Source organism: Neoarius graeffei, chromosome 9, assembly GCF_027579695.1.
Source record: "Neoarius graeffei isolate fNeoGra1 chromosome 9, fNeoGra1.pri, whole genome shotgun sequence".
Taxonomy (NCBI): Eukaryota; Metazoa; Chordata; class Actinopteri; order Siluriformes; family Ariidae; genus Neoarius; species Neoarius graeffei.
In genome coordinates this window covers 43,099,285-43,121,268 of record NC_083577.1, presented here as the reverse complement: position 1 = coordinate 43,121,268, position 21,984 = coordinate 43,099,285, and the positions used below count along the sequence as shown (strand labels likewise).

Here is a 21,984-nt window from a genome sequence, read left to right as displayed (position 1 = left end):
AAAGTAGCCTCAGTGATGGATTTTCCCAGACTGGCTTACAAATCTGATTCAATTATAACATAAACAGGTTGATTATATCCTTTTATGGACCTTCTGCAAAAACATAAAAAATGCATTGGGAATTACACAAAATAACAGATACACTGCTTCCATGTGAAAAATAGACCTGTTAAAACATTTTTCCATTGGTTTCTATTGTGTTGAAAAACCTGGTGAGCTATTGTTAGCCACAGAGTGCTGCTAATCAGAGTGAAGAGCTAGTGTTTATTCTGAGAGTCGCACAAGCTTTTTTCTCTACCCAATCAATTGCAACTTGTAATCCTGACCTTGCGGCCATGGGTTCTGACCTCTAACAATGCTCTCTGACCACCATACCTAAGAAAAAATGGTAAACCCAAGTCAATTTTTTGTGGTTTGTACGTGTACGTGTACCACCAATCATACACACCGCCTAGTGGTCAGTGTTAGTAATTACCAGTCATACACACCGCCTAGTGGTCAGTGTTAGTAATTACCAGTCATACACACCGCCTAGTGGTCAGTGTTAGTAATTACCAGTCATACACACCGCCTAGTGGCCAGTGTTAGTAATTACCAGTCATACACACCGCCTAGTGGTCAGTGTTAGTAATTACCAGTCATACACACCGCCTAGTGGTCAGTGTTAGTAATTACCAGTCATACACACCGCCTCGCCCTGTGATGACCTGGCGACTTGTCCAGGGTGTACCCCGCCTTTCGCCCATAGTCAGCTGGGATAGGCTCCAGCTTGCCTGCGACCCTGTAGAAGGATAAAGCGGCTAGAGATAATGAGATGAGATGAGGAGATGAGATGAGACACACCGCCTAGTGGCCAGTGTTAGTAATTACCAGTCATACACACCGCCTAGTGGCCAGTGTTAGTAATTACCAGTCATACACACCGCCTCGCCCTGTGATGACCTGGTGACTTGTCCAGGGTGTACCCCGCCTTTCGCCCGTAGTCAGCCGGGATTAGGCTCCAGCTTGCCTGCGACCCTGTAGAACAGGATAAAGCGGCTAGTGATAATGAGATGAGATGAGATGAGATGAGACACACCGCCTCGTGGTCAGTGTTAGTAATTACCAGTCATACACACCACCTAGTGGCCAGTGTTAGTAATTACCAGTCATACACACCACCTCGTGGCCAGTGTTAGTAATTACCAGTCATACAGACCGCCTAGTGGCCAGTGCTAGCCAGTAAAGAAATAAAACAAAAGAGACTGGCTATGATATAAGAAATTTCTACCACCCAGAAACAGATAGGAGCTCCGCTTTTAGGCAGTGCCTATCTATATATTAGACTAACTGCTGCATTTTAAAATCATGTGTGACAATATAAGAAAATGACCACTATTTGTGTTTTAGACTGAGATGCTGCTTCCTGTAGACTTAAACGATCTCAAAAGCATCGCAGTGGCATGATCATTCACCACCATGTTGGTTACAGCTGCCATGGTGATTTGAGAATTTTCCCTCCGTGTTTAATGTGCTGTTCTGTCTTGATTAGTCTAGAGTCCAAGAGAAACTGAGAGTCCAAGAGCTTTATCCTGCATCCTCTCTCTCTGCTTAGCGCTCTCATTTCATAGCAGTTAAGACTGCACTCTTGACAGACTGCATTGTTCACGTTCCTGTACTTTGTGGTTTCAACCTGCTGCCCATTCAATATTTGGTAAGATTGGTTGGGAATGGTCTCAGAAATGCTTAGGGTGTGAAGTCAACAAATATCTTGTGGAAATATGAATTTTAAAGGTTTGAATAAAGACCGCTGTTCCAAAGAGTCAGGCTGCCTGAACAGGTTTATTTTGTTTGGATTAGCATTGGGAGTAAGTGCATGTGTGCGAGAGAGAAAGAGAGGTTGGGGAGATGCCCTGGCTGAGCCACCAGCACATAGCTCCTCTGAGGCATATGACAGTGCCAATGAGGGTCAGGAAATTGGGCCCATATGATGTTTTTGCAGCGGTAGAGAACAGATTTTTAGAGGAGATATGAATGCAGCCAAGAGGGATGAGTCACAGGGTTTGAGAGGAGAAGCATAAGAGAGACACAACTGCAGCAAATGGCACTCATCCCAGCCCTGTGATGTCATACTGTAAACCTCCAAAATAGTGTCACTGTGTGAGAGAGCTTATCTGGGTGAAAGTTGGTGTGTTACAGTGTTTATACTTATATAAGTATAAAGTGTTGTTGCCTGTTCTGAAGCATACTGCACAACAGCTTGGATGACTTAATATCCTTATTTGTGTCTCTGTCTCTCCTCTTCAGTCCCCCAAAGTGCACAGTTACCCTGATATGGAGGCGGTGCCACTTCTCCTTAGCAAAGTGAAAGCAGAGCCCCCGGAGGACCTGCTCTCTTCTGAGCACTTTCACACTCAGACAGAACCCGTGGACCTGTCGATCAACAAGACTCGATCCTCACCTCCTTCTTCCACTGCCTCACCCATCACTTCAGCGTTCTCACCATCCTCCTCCTCTTCATCTTCATCTTTATCATCCTCACCTTCTGTCATCGCCTCCATCTCTTCAGGAAAGTCCTCAGTGTTGACTCCTGGACCTCTGGTGGGTTCTCCCTCGGGGGTCCGAGGCCAGTCGTTTTTACACATCATCCATCCAGTACCACCGTCCAGCCCAAGCAAACTGGCCAGACAAGTGCAGCGCATACCGGTGGTGGTGCAGTCACTGCCGCTAATGTACACTACAGCAGTTCGCTCGCCCTCCAACCATCTCAACTCCACCATCATGGTCCCTCTCCTGGACGAGGCCAAGAGCCAGGGCAAAGGTGAGGGAGCGCTTGTCACTGCAAAAGTCATTTAAGATCAGACTGGATTATGAACATCAAAAACGGATCTACAGTACCTGTCAAAAGTTTGGACACCCCTACTCATTCAGAGGTTTTTCTGTATTTTGATGATTTTCTACATTGTAGAACAACACTGAAGACATCAAAACTATGAAACAAAATATGGAACATGTATGGAATTATGTGGAAAAGAAAAAAGTGTAAAAAACAAAACAAAAACAAAATATGTTTCATATTTTAGATTCTTCAAGGTAGCCAGCATTTACCTTGATGATGCTTTGTACACTATTGGCATTATCTTAACCAGCTTCATGAGGTAGTCACCTGGAATGTTTTCCAATTAACAAGTGTACCTTGTCAAAGCTTAATTAGTGGGATTTATTAATGTGTTTGAGATCAAACAGTAAATAGTAAATAATCAAAATACATTAAATAGCCCTATTCCACAACTGTAGTAATCCATATTATGCCAAGAACTGCTCAACTAAGTAAAGAGAAACGACATCCATCATTACTTTAAGACATGAAGTGACTTTTAATTAATAAAAATAAAGAAAAAACATTGAATTAGAAAGTGTGTCCAAACATTTCACAAGTACTGTATTTATTTCATCGATTAGCAGACATTTCCACAATTCTTTACTAATAGTAGTTTTCAGGATATTCAGATGTTTATTAATTTCATTCAAAGATTTCTCAAACAGCATAAAAATATTCTTGTTCAACATTTAACTCAATTCAATTCAAATTTACATCCCTGAACAAGTTAGTGGTGACATTCGCAATGAAAAATTCCCTGAGCCTCTAAATGAGGTGGCACGAAGAGGAAACCTTGAGAGGGCGAGAGTTAAAAGGATGTTTAGTATGAGCATCATAGTCATTATGGTTACAGTAGTAGTTCTCTAAAGCTCCTCATGATTCATTAGGATAGGCATTAGTATTCCTTTCACACTACTGTGGATCTAATGATAAAACGTAAATATGGGCTTAAAGTGCATATTCTGGACCAAATTATTTTTTTTTTATTTGAAAGTATGTCCAGAATGTACACACTCATCCAGAAGGGTAATTTTGCACAAGGCCATCTGTCTACAGCAGAAAAAAATAAAATAACAAAACACGTCTGGAAAAATCCCAAGGGAGTCTGGAGCCAGATTCGTGACGTCACCTGCGGAAGCACCAGCAGGCTGCGAGAGCTTGCACGGTTTCAGTGCACAGCCTGTGTAGACCAAGTTTAGCAGCTAGCGATTTTGCATTGAAATATGGAATTGTCACCTGAGCGCAATGTGGGAAACGATGAGTACTAATCCCATCAAGATTGGTGTTGCTACACCCTCCTATGATACATCTGTTAACCATTTTAATAATTACATGATAACATTGAAGAAATTTGCAGAAAACCACCAGGTCGTTTTCTCATAAACAAACCAGCGCTAATGTAGGATTCAAAAGGAGGCGTCCTGCACGTGATGTCACAAAAATCAATATTTCCTGGGAAATCCAAATGGCAAGTTTTTTCAGAGGCGGACCAATTCGCCTCAAATGGCTTGATTTCAACTGAATTTTTCTGGTATTGCGCAAGGTAAAAAAAAAACTGCACAAAATGCAAAATGTGACAGATATTTGACCAAAGTTTAATATAAAATAGGAGAATTACATTGATCTTGCTCCTGAATTTACCCGTAATATGCACTTTTAATTGTCCTCAGCTGCCTGTGCAGATCCTGATGTGTTTTTTTCTGTCTGGCCCTGCCTCATCCATGACTTGGGTCTTTGTGCCTCAGAGAACCCACTTGAGATCAAAGATGAAAAGAGAGAGAAAAAAAGACTAATAAGAAAATGTCAACAGCCTCTAACTCAAGTACAGACCCTCACCTGCACTCTCTGGCCGTGTGGGTGTCTCCAGGCACTAATGTGTTTTTGGTGAGCTGGGAGGGGATTCTGGAAGATGAAAGTGACTTCTCGTATGTGTGATATTTTTCCTGCGTTTTGGCCTCTAGTTCAGGTAACAGAGACCAGGCTTGGCCCCGCACCACCCTGGCTAATCAGAAACACACGTCTCAGGCCAAGCTTACCCCCAAACTCCCAAGACCTCACTGGCTGTTATGTTGGCCTGCATTTTAAAATGAGTGAGTCGCAGAGAAGGGCTGGCCCAAACCCACCAGGCTCTGGGTGTTGCTACTGAGCAAAGATCAGCCCTGGACAGGCACAGGGGAGCTGTGTCTTAGTAACCAGTTGTTTATCTGGGACTGGTGTTGGTCCCAAAGGACTGGGCATGGCCAGGCACAGCTTATGGGGAGGAAGGAGAGGAAAAACAAAGTTTGCATAATTGGGTGGGACGGATATTGAAGGTGGGTGACTGTTTAAGCAGTATGGACTCCACCCAGGGAGCTTTACTGAAGCACAGAGGAAATGGAGTCAGGCTTGGGTGGAGTCAGCTGAGTAGTGGTCCGTGATAGGGCTGTGAGATAATACAAGTTTGGGGCACTTACAGCCAAAATCACAAAGCATGCACACACACACACACACACACACACACACACACACACACACACACACACATAGGTTGGCTATCCTTTTAAAAGGAATTGTGTGCCCTTGTCTACAGCTCGGTCTCTGGTGAGGTTACCATGGAAACAGGCTTAGGCTGGAAACAACAGCAGAAAGAAATCCTGGGGTTTGCTTCACTACCTCTCATGAACTCAGCTTTTGTTGTTGCCTTTATATGGACATTTTCCGAAACATACTGACCAACAGCCTAGGTAAATTGGATGGCTTACTACAGAGCCATTGTAGAGATCACTGTGGGCTCTGAGTGTGTGTGTGTGTGTGTGTGTGTGTGTGTGTGTGTGTGTGGTAGCAGGCCACTATACTGAGGTCTGTCTAGTCAGAGTCGAAGGAGTCTGAGTAAGAGGCCCATGCTCCAGGCTCAAGTAATGAATCCAATGAATCTTTAATGGGAGGAGTTGTCAAACGTTCTGCTGAGTGTTTGTGGCACTTCAGCTAGGGCTGTCCTCTCCAAGTCTCTGAGATACTGTAGATGGGCTTTCCTGCATCATCGATGAGAAGAGACACTGCCTTATAAAATCTGACAGACTGCTCCCTGGGTTCACAGAGTGCAGTTACAGACTCACTACATGTACATTACATTGCATCTAGTGTGGTGTAAAATGTGTTTTATTTGCTCAGAGCTTTGTCGGGGCTGAGCCTTTCTTTTTTTTTTTAGCTCAGCATGGGTGGAGGAGTGTGTGATAGTGTGTAAATGGAGTCTGCTGACAATGTGACTGTGTCCAGGCACTGATAGAGAGATATACAATTGGTGATATAGAAAAGTAAATTGCAATCCGTATCCCAGGAAAAGATCATTGAGAATTTTTTAGACATTTTTATTTTCATTGACAAATGGCTTTGTGATTATAACAAAGAAGGGATTATGAAGGAATAAATAAAAAACACAGTGCCGTATATTATAAAGCAAAAAACTGGAATAATAAAGATTTCAAGTCTGTCAAGAATAATGTTCTAATCATGCATCTTTCCACTGATTGAGTCAAAGGTAAGTAAGATTTGCTGCAATTTTGAACATAGAGGACCTTGTGCTATAGACTTTGCATTAAAGACAAACACTGCTGCATGGAAAATAACATTAACTGGTTTATACAGAGAAGCAGAGTAGATAACATTAACATTTCAAACTGGAAACTATGGTCCTATACTATACTATACTATACTATACTATACTATACTATACTATACTATACTATACTATACTATACTATTATAAGTTGTTTTCTTGTAATTCTGTAAATAAATACTATAAAGTTCTTAATATAGACTGGGTTAGTGACTCTATCAAGAAATCTATCATGTGGATGTCAAAGTGGAAAATAGTACCAAATAAGTATAAAGAGACTATAAAAATAATAAGTTTAAAAAATGGGGAAAACTATGTTACATGGGTAACATCTGTCAGAGATTCGCTGGAGCTGTTTTGTTCAACACAACAAAATGTTTTGATGAATAATCATTACAAAGCTGAAATGCTTAAATATCCCCTGATGAAATAAATCTCATGAAGTTTGAGTTGAACTTAATAAAATGCTTAATATTTGAGCTGATGTTAATATAATATTTCATAATGTTCTAACTATTTGATAATGCTCTGTTACAACAGGAAAAATACATGAATATATGGCTGGTAATTGGCAGAGTAAAAAAGACAACCAGCAGACCAACAGTTTCAAGCTAGTAACTCTGGAGTCAAATCAGTAATGACTGAAATATGAAGAGGAAAGATCCTTAATAAACGAAACAAATATTGGGATATTTTTCATTTGCATGTATTTTGTAACATTGTGCTGTAAAATATTTTGTATTCTGTGCTCTCTGATAGATTAGCAAAAGATTACTAAAGTTTATTTAAACCACTGACTAGCTGATTCAGAACAATCAGAGAAATTTTTACTCTTATTCTCTGGAGAATTTGATGCAGTAATCGTGATGGTGATGCCTGGCTGACTAGGCATTAGAACAGAATATAAAAGATTAGATGTGGTTTTAGGACCTTACTAACATGATTTTACACACATAAATGCACACACACATGCGCGCGCGCACACACACGCATGCATGCACACATACACAAAATATTCAAAAAAGTTATTTATGCAATTATTCCAGTGACTTTCAACCTAATTAGGATCCATCAGATATGTAATGTACATGGAATTATCACAGAATATAGTTTCTATGCATTTCACTGTCCTGAGAAAAGAACAGAACACGTGTTTACTCAAAGTCTCTTATACTGGAGCGTAATCTCCATTATAAGAGAGAATTCAGTGGTGAATTCTGTCAATAAGCATAAAAAATATGTGATTATAGCAGATAATATTATTTATTCTATCCACATTCACTGGATATGAGCAATCGCGCGTGCTGATTGGCTACTCTACTACTAGGATATCAGCTCATATACCGTGAGTAGAGAAAAACAAAATGGTGGAGCGTGTTGCTGAACCAACCAAGGACGAAATAAAAACTCTACTCGAAAACAAAACCCAAAAAATACAAAAGAAAGCAACAAAATATGGAATAAAAGTATTTGATGGTAAGAACATATCTTTTTTTATTTTTCAAGAATTATTATTATAGCATTTTTCACAAATTGCTACTGTCGTTTCGCTGGTTTGTTTACATTCTAAGTGGAAATGATTTTGTCGGACATTTTGTATAAAGTTTTTATTGATCAAATTTGCAAAAATTAAAAATAAAAATGCTCTGTTTCTCCAAATCCAGTGAATGTGGATAGAATAAAACAGGTATTCCACTTAATCTCATCGTACATGGCTTATAGCCAACTTGTCACTATGTGCCTCATCAGCTATCAGCTCATGTACGACTCGGATTTCGTGGAACAACTGTAAAATATAGGAGATATATAATAATAGAGAGGGCGGCATGGTGGTGTAATGGTTAGCGCTGTCGCCTCACAGCAAGAAGGTCCGGGTTCGAGCCCCATGGCCAGCGGGGGCCTTTCTGTGTGGAGTTTGCATGTTCTCCCCGTGTCCGCGTGGGTTTCCTCCGGGTGCTCCGGTTTCCCCTACAGTCCAAAGACATGCAGGTTAGGTTAACTGGTGACTCTAAATTGACCGTAGGTGTGAATGGTTGTCTGTCTCTATGTGTCAGTCCTGTGATGACCTGCCGACTCGTCCAGGGTGTACCCCGCCTTTCGCCCGTAGTCAGCTGGGATAGGCTCCATCTTGCCTGCGTCCTGGTAGAACAGGATAAAGCGGCTAGAGATAATGAAATGAGATGAGATATAATAATAGAAGGAGAAATAAACTCACCGGCCACTTTAATAGGAACTTGTTTTTGATTCTAAGATCCCTGTTCTTGGCTGCAGGAGTGGAACCCAATGTGATCTTCTGCTGTTGCATGCTGAGTTGCTTTTCTGTTCACCATGGTTATAAAGAGTTGCTATGAGTTGTTATATCCTTCCTGGCAACTCGAACCAATCTGTGGTGGGTTTCCCAAAAGCCTCTTAACGCTAAGAGCATCTTAACTAGGAGAGAGATTGTTCATTGTGCTGCTCACGCTAACATTTAACGATGATCTTTTTGCTACGATACTTTTGGGAAACTCAGCACTGGCCATTTTCCTCTGACCTCTCTTATCAACAAAGCATTTCCACCTACAGAACTGTCGCTCACTCAGTGTTTTTTGTTTTGCACACCATTCTATGTAAACTCTAGAGTGTTGTATGTGAAAAGCCCAGGAGATCAGCAGTTTCTGAAATACTCAAATCAGTCCATCTGGCACCAACAGCCATGTCACAGTGAAAATCAGACTTTGAGATCACGATTTTCCCCATTTTGATGTTCGAAATGAATATTAACTGAAGCTCTTGATTTGTAGCTCTTGAAAGTCAAGGGATCGACTGATTTGATAACTGCATAAAATAGCAGGTGATTGGTTGTACCTAATAAAGTGGCCGGTGAGTGTATAATAATAGAAGTGTTAGGATAAACCAGATATAAGAGAATGTTTAACTGGTGATGATCATATGCAGTTTTATATAACTTTCTAACAGCAGAGCACATTTTTTCATAGTCCAAACATCATCAGGCAGACACTGAGGTCTATCTATCCCTACTTTAGTAACCCATAATCACAAATTCTAACCCATAAGCACACCAGAGTGATGTAATGAGTGATACGGATCTCGACTTTAGCTCTTTAATTGTGATTTTTTTTTTTTTTTGGATATACAAAGATAAATCTTTTGTATAAATATTTCTTGACTGGCCCATCAACTCCCATTCTAGGTAACAATCAAGTCAACAAGTTTTCATTTCTTTCTTTTTTTTTCTAAATCTGGGAAATGTGTGAAAATTCTTGTCCATGTTAATGACACAGAGTCAATGGATAGTGGTTATGTTGAAAATCACACAAGTATTTATGTGACTCACTAAAGAATAATTTTGTCCTATGTGTGTGCATGCACCAGTCAGTTTCTAAGCCCACACTCCAATTACTATGTTAGACACTGGATTATTATGATTACAGTAAATTGTGGATAATGTTAACCAATTTTAGTGATGCATTTGTCCTTTAGCAAGCAACAGGAATTCCACTTTCACAGCTCTGAGTGTTACTGTGTGTAAATGTACATGGGTAATGCAACTAACTTGTTCTCTCCCTCACACAGCAGCACAATCAGACCTAAACGGCTTGTCACCAAGACAAATCAGAAGTGACAGTGATGATGATGACCTGCCAAATGTAACCTTGGACAGCGTCAATGAAACAGGATCCACTGCGCTGTCTATAGCACGAGCAGTGCAGGAGTGAGTAAAATTTCTATACACACTGAACATGCTATATATCCAGTCAGTCCACGCTGACTAATGTTGAGTCTGTGACAAAAAGAAAAAAAAAACAACTTGAGTTATGAGTGGGAGTGTAAAGCATATTGTAGCATAGTACTCATGATGCACATAAATGACGCATACCATATTCGAATGCTATTTTCTGCCTCCATTCAATGCCATTTTGCCTGCACAGATTGAAAAGGGTGTAAATGCTAAAGTGGTTTGTGGAGTGCTTCACCACTGGCAAATCTGCCATGAAGCTGTCCTGGTGTCTCAGATGAGTGAAGGCATCTCTCATTACAGTCAGTGACCTGCTCTTAGCCAGGCTTCTGCCTCATTGTCTTTTATAAACTCTGTGACTATTCCCTGGCCAGACTCAAGCAAGTGACCAGCCTTTCTCTTGTTATTTAGGCAAACTGTTTGGAAAGTATTCCAGGATTCTGCTCTGTGTCACAGGCTCCTGGAACAGCGCAGAGTAAATGTTTCCTTTCGCTGGGAGTGTGCCTTGAAAGGGGGGCTTTGCCTCGGCTGGCACGCCAGAAACAAGGTTTAACCAGGGGTTTTAAAAATATGCCGTTTGACTGAGGTGCTTTTTGGGTGTTTACTGAAGTGAGGAAGGGCGGGGAGGGAGCGTCAGAGAGAGAGAGAGAGGTGAGCAGCTGTATTCACTCTAGCTTATAAAATGAAATTATTCCACAGTGCCGTTGAATTATCAAATCTGGTTGCTCAGAAGTTGTTGATTCATTAATTCATCTGCAACGGCACAGCTCTGATAGTGCCAGCTGTAATCCAAAATTCAAATCACAGGTTTATTCTTAATTCACTCACACGAATATGTTAATGTTTCTATAGTAACAACTCATTCTAAGGAATTTGTATGATGGATACCAAACAATATTCTAAGGCTAATAATAAACACATTTAGATTTATCTTTTTTTTTTTTAAATAAGAAAATCTTATCATCATTGATATAGTGAAACATGTACTGTATGGTGATACGATGAACATTTTAAGCCATGAGAAAATCTTCAGTTTCTCAGTGACACGACAAATTGCATGAGAAAAATCTGAAACTATAGGTGAAGAACTTTCTTTCTTTAAGTAATTAAAATTTGTAAATGTTGGTGAACTGATCTGGTGTAAGGGGAATCAAATACTTTGGTGCAATTACCACACCAAAATATATACTCACTGGCCACTTTAATAGGAACTTGTGCTTGATTCTAAGGTCCCTGTTCTTGGCTGCAGGAGTGGAACTCAATGTGGGCTTCTGCTGTTGCATGCTGAGATGCTTTTCTGCTCATCACGGTTGTAAAAGAGTGATTATATGAGTTACTTTATCCTTCCTGGCAGCTCGAACCAATCTGGCCATTTTGTTTTTCGCACCATTCTGTGTAAACTCAAGAGACTTTTGTGTGTGAAAACCCCAGGAGATCAGCAGTTTCTGAAATACTCAAACCAGTCCATCTGGCTCAAACCAACACTCATGCAATAGTGAAAATCCCAGAGATCACAATTTTTCCTGTTCTGATGTTTGAAGTGAACATTAACTGAAACTCTTGATTTGTATCGGCATGATTTTATGCATTGTGCTGCTGTCAAGGGATCGACTGATTAGAGAACTGCATAAAACAACAGGTGTATGGGTGTACTGAATAAAGTGGCCAGTGAGTGTATATTTCCATCTAAAAACATGACCCATGAAATGTATTTTATCCCTTACTTATACAGTACCAGACAAAAGTTCATGCACACCTTCTAATTCAATGGTTTTCTTTATTTTTATTAATTAAAAGATGCTTCATGTCTTAAAGTAATGATGGATGTCGTTTCTTTTTACTTAGTTGAGCGGTTCTTGACATATGGATTACTACAGTTGTGGAATAGGGCTATTTATGGTATTTTTATGATTTACTATTTACTGTTTGATCTCAAATGCATTAAGAAGTCAAGAAAGAACAACTTTATTCATCACACCCTTGTGAAATTCCTCTCTGCATTTAACCCATCTGAAGCAGTGAACACACACACGTGAGCAATGAGCGCACACCCAGAGCAGTGGGCAGCCATGCTAACAGCGCCTGCGGAGCAGTTGGGAGTTAGGTGCCTTACTCAAGGGCACCTCAACCCAAGGCCGTCCCATATTAGCCTAACCACGCGCCTTTGAACTGTGGGGGAAACCGGAGCACCCAGAGAAAACCCATGCAGACAACAAGCAAACTCCACACAGAAAGGCCCCCGCCAGCCGCTGGGCTCGAACCCAGAACCTTCTTGCTGTGAGGTGACCATGCTAACCACTTACACCACCGTGCTGCCCGGGAATTGCACTAATTAACTTTTGACGAGGCACCTGTTAATTGAAAAGCATTCCAGGTGACTACCTCATGAAGCTGGTTAAGATAATGCCAATAGTGTACAAAGTGTCATCAAGGATGACCTGGCGACTTGTCCAGGGTGTACCCCGCCTCTCGCCCATAGTCAGCTAGGATAGGCTCCAGCTTGCCTGTGATCCTGTACAGGATAAGTGGCTATAGATAATGGATGGATGGATGGATGGATGTCATCAAGGTAAATGGTGATTACTTTGCAGAATCGAAAATATGAAACATATTTTTTTTCAAAGCACTTTTTTGTTTACCGCATAAATCTAAATATGTTCCATATGTTATTTCATAATTTTGATGTCTTTAATATTGTTGTACAATGTAGAAAATAATCAAAATACAGAAAAAACCTATGAATGAGTAGGGGTGTTTTGACTGGTACTGTAGATACACTTACATATTCAGTATGTATATAAAAATCAAGTCAAGTCAAGTCAACTTTATTGTCAAATATGCTATACATGCTCGACATACAGCACAGATGAAATATCAGTCCTCTCTGACCCACGGTGCAAACAGGCAATGCAATAAATAAAAACAGAATAATTGAAAAACAAACAAACAATATAAACAGTATAAACACTCTAGATAGGAACCAGACATAGACTAAACACTCAAACAATATAAACAGTATAAATAAACAGTATAAACACTAGATAAGAACAAGACATAGACTAAACACTCAGACAATATAAACAGTGTAAACACTAGATAAGAACTACACACAGACTAAACACTCAAACAGACAATATAAACAGTATAAACACTCTAGATATGAACTAGACGTTGACTAAACACTCATATATATACATACATATATACGTGTACATACACACACACACACACACACACACAAATTGGTTCAAATAACCAAACAGTCAAGGGCACTTGAGGTATAGCAGGTAAACATGAAACATGAAATAAGCAGTATAAACAAACTAGCGGCTGTTAAGATGAGGTAGTGCGGAATGAAATGAAACAAACATGAATAGTTTTACAGTTTTAGTGTTATCAACCATGTGGCTTATTTAACATCAAGCTACACAGTGTTTTAACAGTGGACTTGTGCATTTTGATTTAAGCATAGTTCTAAATTACTGCAATTCCCTGCAAATCAGTGCTGTTGTGCTGTGTGGGGTGAGTGTGTAGGTGTAGGTGCTTGGGTTTGTTGGCACTGCCTCACCCTCAGAGATGAAAATAACTCTCGGGCACACATAGCTGTCAGTGTCCGCTCTGAATAACCTCGAACAGGCTTCGTCTCAGCCACAGTGCGTCTATTAAGCAGATTGAGAGGAAGCTTTTTGCACCCTGACTCGACCCGGCCTACAAACAGCATATGGCAGCACTCAGAGACAGGCAACAAGCGCTATCATTCTTAAATGTCACACTTTATGAGATGTGAGTCATCAGATGGGCTGCCATGCAGGGGAGTGAGGGACAGAGGGAGAGGTGATGATGGCATGATCTTCAGTGTGTGCACCTGATCAGCCCTGTGGGGGAAACTTCCAGTTGCCTGGAGCTCCGTCTCAAGCACTCTCCTCACACCTGTGTATAAATCTCATCAGGTGGTGTGTGTGTGTGTGTGTGTGTGTGTGTGTGTGTGTGTGTGTGTGTGTGTGTGTGTGTAAAATGAACCACACATGTTCTTCATGGCATTCTCCATATTCATGAATGCTGGGGGGAAGAGATGCTGTTCTATTATTAGAGTGCCCCTGGCAGATTCTTCCCCGTTCCATAAGTATCTGGAGCCATTCGGTCCAGCAGGTCCTTGTGCATATGCACACAGACACACGTACCACTGTACTTGAACACTTCAACTACAATTACAATTGTTCTCGGACACCCCCACCCCACCCCAATTATCAGTGTTCTAGAGTATAAGAGTAGCCAAAAACCTTACTCAAATAAAATGAATTTGTAAGTAAGGATGATTAGGAAGTAATCATCTATGTCACCACTTACGAGTAAGAATGTACACTACATGGTAAAAAGTTTGTGGACAACTGACCATCACAGCCATATGTGCATTTTGAACATCCTACTCCAGATTTAGTCCCACTTTGCTCGTATAATAACCTCCACTCTTCTGGGAAGGCTTTCCACTAGATTTTGGAGTGTGGCTGTGGGGATTTGTGTTCATTCAGCCACAAGAGTGAGTTCAGGCACTGATGTTAGGTGATGAGGCCTGGGGTGCAATTGGCATTCCAGTTCATACCAAAAATGGGGTTGAGGTCAGAGCTCTGTGGAGGACACTCTGGTTCCTCCACACCAAACCTGGCAAACCATGATTTCATGGAGCTCGTTTTGTGCACAGGGGTATTGTCATGCTGGAACAGTTTTGGGGTCCTTAGTTCCAGTGGAGGGAAGTTGCAAAGCAACAGCAAACTAAGACATCCAGTATAATTGTGAGCTTACAATTTTGTTTCAACAGTTTGGGGAAGAACCACATATGGGTGTGATACTCAGGTGTCCATAAACATTTGGCCATGTAGTGTATCTACTGACAACAATTCAAGTAACACACAGTACTTGTTACATGGGATCAAATTTATAGTTCAAAAGAAGTAGTGATGATGATGATATCATAACTACTCAGTATGAATGAAAGGAGACAAGTATGATGTAAACTCATGTATTAACATCCATCTATCCGTTATCTGTAGCCGCTTATCCTGTCCTACAGGGTTGCAGGCAAGCTGGAGCCTATCCCAGCTGACTATAGTCGAGAGTCAGGGTACACCCTGGACAAGTCGCCAGGTCATCGCAGGGCTGACACATAGACACAGACAACCATTCACACTCACACCTACGGTCAATTTAGAGTCACCAATTAGCCTAACCTGCATGTCTTTGGGGGAAACCAGAGCACACCCATGTGGACACGGGGAGAACATGCAAACTCCACACAGAAAGACCCTTGTCGGCCTGCTGGGCTCGAACCCAGGACCTTCTTGCTGTGAGGCGACAGTGCTAACCACTACACCACTGTGCCACCTATGTATTAACATATGTTCAGTATTACATCATACACAATGTACACGTCTTGTTTGTAAAAAAAAAATCAGTAATACACTAAGTTGCACATCTTATCTGTGCTAATTTACAGTTTGTCTATGTCTACACAAAGGGTTTCGTATTTTTGTTTATTCCCATAAATCAGTCACAGTTTATTCCATCCATTTTATTTGAATAAGTGCCTGACATAGGATATGATTCAGTTTACATTGTAAAGAGATGAATGAATGGAGTATTACCACAAATGATCACATATGAAATAAAAACTTTAGGCTTTTATGAAAGATAACAGACTTGAAAGTTTTAAAACAAAACAACAAAAAAGCCACCCGGAGCTCTGTGGATTGGGTGGAGTGCAACTGCAGCGTCTGGCTCCAAAAACTGCTGCCAGTGTATACACACTTAAGATGATCATGTCTTAAGTCAGGCAGTGATCAAGCTGCACAGGCCTGAATTAGTTAGGCTGAATCCCAAATAGCATCCTTTTTACTAAATATGGGATATAATATGATATGAAATGCATTACATGTCCAGTGGAATGACATTTGTGATTCAGAACAATGTGGCAAGAAGAACATGGCTGAACGTAACAGTAAAAGTATTGATTTGTTCTAGATAAGTTTGCTTAAGTAAGAACAAAAAGTACCCTGTTATACCATTTTAAACTGCTCACACACGTACAATAATAATGAATTGACAATTTTCACATTTATTTACTTGCATAAATGTATCAGAGTGAGAGTCGGGTTATTACTGCCTGCCTCTGATGGCCACTTTTTCTGGCTGTTCTGCATGATCTGGCTTCACTGCAGCTTAATGCCTGTAGATTCTCCAGTTTCACTCTCTCTCTCTCTCTGTCAGTACAGTCACTGGACTTGTGTTTCAGTTAATCTTGCTAAAATTCTGTTGAAGTTGAGGTATGAAGTATTAAGACACTCATTAATGCAATTTATTACTATTGACCTTCATGTAGCGTCATCCCCTTACACAGGTAGACCAGGGAGCTGCTGCTGAGATGAAGGGTCAAAAATGTCCATTCCCATAAGTAAAGCCCCCCCCCAAAAAAAACACTCTCTCTCTCTCACACACACACACACACACACACACACACACACACACACACACACACACACACACACAGCCAGGATGTTGGGGTTATGCAAGGTTCAAGGTGTTCTGTTTACACAGGGCTGTGTGTATGTGTTGTGCTGCACTGTATTTATTAGTCTTTTCCTCACCACACAACTACACATGCATTCTGTGTTTTATGGATCAGCTGAAGAAGACTGAATCAGATATTATATGTTTGCTTCTTATGGTGTCCTCTGGAGTAAAGTCAAAGTGTAAACATCCTGTGAGAGAAAATCTTTCCACTGTAAATCCTCACTGTTTCCTTACTAACTCCCCTCAGTGCTTGTCGTCCTTGCATAAGGGGCTTTTCGGCGTTGCGACCTTCCCCCTTTCTTCTTCAGTCTGCAATCTCCTTTTATTCCACTTCTGACATTCATTTGGACTAGAGAATATACTACTATGTCTCTTACTCTATCTCATTCTCTCGCCCTCTATTTTTACCCTTCCTTTAATTCCTTTCTCTTTGTATCTTCCTACACTCTCCTTGCTCTCGCCACTGTGTGCACATGTGTGTATCTACTCATTCTGAGCAGAGGCAGAAGGGCTCTAGAGTTCAACTTCATTTCTGAGACATTGGCTCATATCCGCTAGGCCTCAGCCTGGTCGCGTTCCAACACCAACAGGTGATCTGTAGAGCAGGGTGGAAACAGGAAGTGGGCTGTGTCTGGTGGAGACAGCTTGTGGGAGGCATTGTTTGGCTCCTCCTCCTCCTCTTCCTCAGGTCTCACCATTTGCCTGGGCCTTGCCAATCACCAAGCAGGGGGCCAAAAATGAGAAGAGAGAAAAAAAATCAAGAACTATCCTCTCTGTGCAGATTTTTTTATGCATTTTCTATCCCACTTTTAATGCACAGTGACATGACTCTGCTCTGTGATCTTTTTGTGCTCAGCTCATACACTCCACAGCCCACGCACATGCACTGCCACCATTTTTCATGATTGAAAAACAGTCCCATGCTCACATGTATCAATATCCCATTACCCTAGAGCCATCAGGAACACACACATACGTTAATAATGGCCAGTTTTTTTTTCTTTTTGCCAATTAGAGATGTGATGCCAAAAAGTATTGATTTTGCCTGAAAAGGCAGACCAGTCTCCATTCATAACACAGTGGTGAGCTATAATTAAGGGCAGCAACTAAAGCAAAGAAAAACAAAAAGCTCTGAGCCATAAATTGGTGGCTGGTTTGAGAAGAGAAACGATCAGGCTTGGCTTCATCATCACTTTGTTGAGCTGAAATAAATCAGTGCTGGGGCGCCATCCAGTGGTTGACAAAGTAAAGGTCTATTATTCTCTGGAAGCTGTAAGACTTCAGATGCTTTCTTTCTGGTTAGTTATCAGAGTGTAGGGTTGATATAAATAAACCTGAAGAATCCATCCATCCATTATCTGTAACCGCTTATCCTGTGCAGGGTCGCAGGAGTCTATCCCAGCTGACTACAGGCGAGAGGCGGGGTACACCCTGGACAAGTTGCCAAATCATCACAGGGCTGACGCATAGAGACAAACAACCATTCACACTCACAGTCAATTTAGAGCCACTAATTAACCTAACCTGCATGTCTTTGGACTGTGGGGGAAACCAGAGCACCCGGAGGAAACCCATGCAGACACGGGGAGAACATGCAAACTCCACACAGAAAGGCCCCCTGTCGGCCACTGGGCTTGAACCCAGAACCTTCTTGCTGTGAGGCGACAGCGCTAACCACTACACCACTGTGCCGCCCAACCTGAAGAATAAAATTAAAAAGTGTTGACCAAAAAAAAAAAACATACATGTATTGATATAGATAGATTAATGAGATTGCAATGTGTTCAGAGGATACAGAAATATTTCACATAAATTCACATTTTGTGTAGTCATATACTAATTCCAAAGTCCATAGAATACCTAACATATACCGTATACATTTTATGTGCACGTGACTGGCAAAAAAGGTAATGTATATTTACATTATACACAGGAAGTGATGTTGCACTTGAATGTAATATGTGTAACTTCTATATAGTTGCTTTTTCATATCAAGATTCAAGATTGCTTTATTGTCATTGTGTAAGCTACTCAACAAAATTCAGTGCATTGCCTTACGAAACAGTTCTCAGATATATACCTACAAGATTCAAGATTTACATAAAAGATACAATATTTACAAACATGAAAGATGTACAGACATCATCAAGTTCGCTGATGACACGACTGTGGTGGGTCTCATCAGTAAGAATGACGAGTCAACATACAGAGAGGAGATGCAATGGCTACCGGATTGGTGCCGAGTCAATAACCTGTCTCTGAACGTGGACAAAACAAAAGAGGTTGTTGTCGACTTCAGAAGAACATGGAGTGACCACTCTCCACTGTACATCGATGGCTCACTCATGGAAAACATCATGAGCACCAAATTCCTTGGTGTTCATCTGGCAGAGAACCTGACCTGGTCCCTCAACACCAGCTCCATAGCGAAGAAAGCCCAGCAGCATCTCTACTTCCTACGGAGGCTGAGGAAAACCCATCTCCCATCACCCGTCTTCACAATATTCTACAGAGGGACTATTGAGAGCATTCTGAGCAGCTGCATCATGGTCTGGGTTGGGAATTGCACTGTCTCGGCTCGCAGGACCCTACAGCGGCTAGTGAGGACAGCTGAGAAGATCATTGGAGTCTCTCTTCCCTCCATCTCAAACATTTACACTACACGCTGCATCCGGAAAGTCACCAGTATTGTGGCCAACCCCCACACACCCCTCACACAACCTCTTCACCCTCCTGCCATCTGGAGAAAGGTAACGAAGCATTCGGGCCTTCACAGCCAGACTCTGTAACAGTTTCTTTCCATATGCCATCAGACTCCTCAACTCTGAGAGCTTGGACTGATAAACGTGGACTGTTGAATACACCATTCACACTGCAATCTTTGCACAGTGGACAATAATGCACTATTGCTTTACAATGTTTACAATGCCTTTCACACACACAAGGTTTACATTTATTTATTCCCTTTTCATATACTACCTCAATATGCACACTCAGCTCTGCACTTTGTTGTTTGTGTCGTTTATTGTCTGCAATGTTTGCACTCGTTGCACTCTTGCACTTTATGTTGTGTTGTAGATTTGTAGTCCTGTGATGTTTCACGTAGCACCATGGTCCTGGAGAAACAGTGTTTCATTTTAACTGTGTACTGTACCAACTGTATATGGTTGAAATGACAAATAAAAAAGCCTTGATCTTGACCATAAGGGTTTACAAATTTACAAGATATAGACAAAATTTCCAAATACAGTTGTGGTCAGAAGTTTACATACAGTGACATGAATGTCATCTTGGATACGAATGTCATGGCAATATTTGGGCTTACAGTAATTTCTTTGAACTGTTCTTTTTTCTGTGGCAGAATGTACAGCATACATCTTTAATTTAAAAAAAAACACTAGAATTTGGTGCACAAGTTTTAATTTTCATTGGGTTTTCTGAAATCAACGCAGGGTCAAAATTATACATACAGCACACCTAATATTTGGGCAAAATGTCTCTTCGAAGATTCACCTTGACCAAACATTTTTGTTTACCATGAACAAGCTTCTGGCAGAATTCTGGTTGGATATTTCACAACTTTTCATAGTAGAATTGGTAGAGTTCAATTTTTTTTTCTTGGCATGGACTCAACTTATAAGCACGGTCCAAATATTTTCAATAGGGTTGAAGTCAGGACTTGTTTTAAGCTTAATGTTAGCCTGCTTTATCCTCCACAACCAGCTCTGATACATGTTTGGGTTCATTGTCCTTTTGTAAGTCCCAAGCTGTGTTCAGGTTTCTGATGGTTGTGCTGAAGAATTCTGAGGTAGTTCTCCTCCTTCATTATTCCATCCACTTTGTGCAATGAACCAGTTCCACTGTCAGCAAAACAGCCCCAGAGCATGATGATCCTACCACCACCACCAGCTGGTACAGTGTCCCTCTGTACATGGTGGTCACTGTGGCCAAACAACTCAATCTTTGTCTCATTTGATCATACAGCTATCCTCCAGAAGGCTTTTTTCTTTGTCTGTGTGGTCAGCTTCAAACTGTAGTTAAGCTTGAAGGTGTCAATTTTGGAGCAGGGGGTTATTTCTTGGATAGCAGCCTCTTAGTCCATGGTGATCTGAACTGTAGACAGTGATCCATCAGCTTCCAGTTCATGGCAGGGCTGTGCCATGATGATTCCCAGGTTGTTCCTAACCATCCAAACCAATTTCCTTTCAGCTGAGGGTAACAGTTTGGGTTTTCTTGAAGCAAAGTGGCTTGGCAAAGTGACTACACCTCACAATAACTTGGATACAATTGTTTGAACTGATATTGGAATTTGTAGCTGTTTGGAAATGGCTCCAAGAGGCATTCCAGAGTTGTGTAGATCCACAGTCCTCTTTCTCAGATCTGCACTGAGCTCCTTGGACTTTCTCATTTTACTGTGTGTTGGTCAATTCAATGAGTGCTGTAAACAAACCCTTTTTATGAAGCCACAGAGAAGCTACCAGCTGTAGTCAATCATGATCACTAACAGGAAGTTAAGAGACCTCGGCCTTGGCAAGATAAGAGACATTTTTGAAGTTTCAGCACCTCTGAATTAATAATCAAAGTGAGTGTATGTAAATTTTTGACCCTGTATGTATAATTTTAACCCAGGCTAATTTTAGAAAACCCAAAGAAAATTAAAACTTGTGCACCAAATTCTAATGTTTGGTGTGTTTTTTTTTAATTAAAGATGTATGCTGTACAATCATTCTGCCACAGAAAAAGAACAGTTCAAAGAAATTACTGAAAGCCCAAATATTGCCATGACCTTCATATCCACGATGGCATTCATGTCACTGTACGTAAACTTCTGACCACAACTGTATGAAAGATGCACTAATGTACAGACATCCACATAACTTACACTGAGCACTTGTGAAAGATCTTGCACTTGGTAAGAGATATTATGGTAATAGATAAATAGATAAATAACCATAAGTATAAATATAATACAAGATGTGGGTAGATCAATGACTGTGGTGTGTGGGTGACTTCAGAGCAGACTTCAGTGTGGTGATAGATTTGGGATAGAAACTGTTTTCAAATCTTGTGGTGCATGCTTTGATTGTTCTGTAACTATAGCAAATGTTTTCACATTTGTAATTGATCCAGTATGGTAGCAGGTCTTTAGATAATTTGTATTGGCTTGTTTTATACTATGATCCATATTAATACAACTAAAACCTCAGAAAAGAACCTGCTGGGATT

The 21,984-nt window shown here is 40.9% G+C and overlaps 1 protein-coding gene across 2 annotated transcripts in view; it reads left to right on the top strand.

The window, feature by feature from the left end:
• The window catches only part of klf12b (Kruppel like factor 12b), a 60,050-nt gene that overhangs the window by 28,792 nt on the left and 9,274 nt on the right, over positions 1 to 21,984 (top strand). Inside the window, exons 3-4 of one of the 2 annotated variants that reach the window (XM_060929538.1) lie at positions 2,287 to 2,800; positions 10,035 to 10,170. In XM_060929538.1, coding sequence (XP_060785521.1) covers positions 2,287 to 2,800; positions 10,035 to 10,170 — 650 coding nt within the window. Of the gene's footprint in view, positions 1 to 2,286; positions 2,801 to 10,031; positions 10,171 to 21,984 lie in introns of both variants that reach the window. The other variant, XM_060929537.1, reaches the window with a different exon arrangement.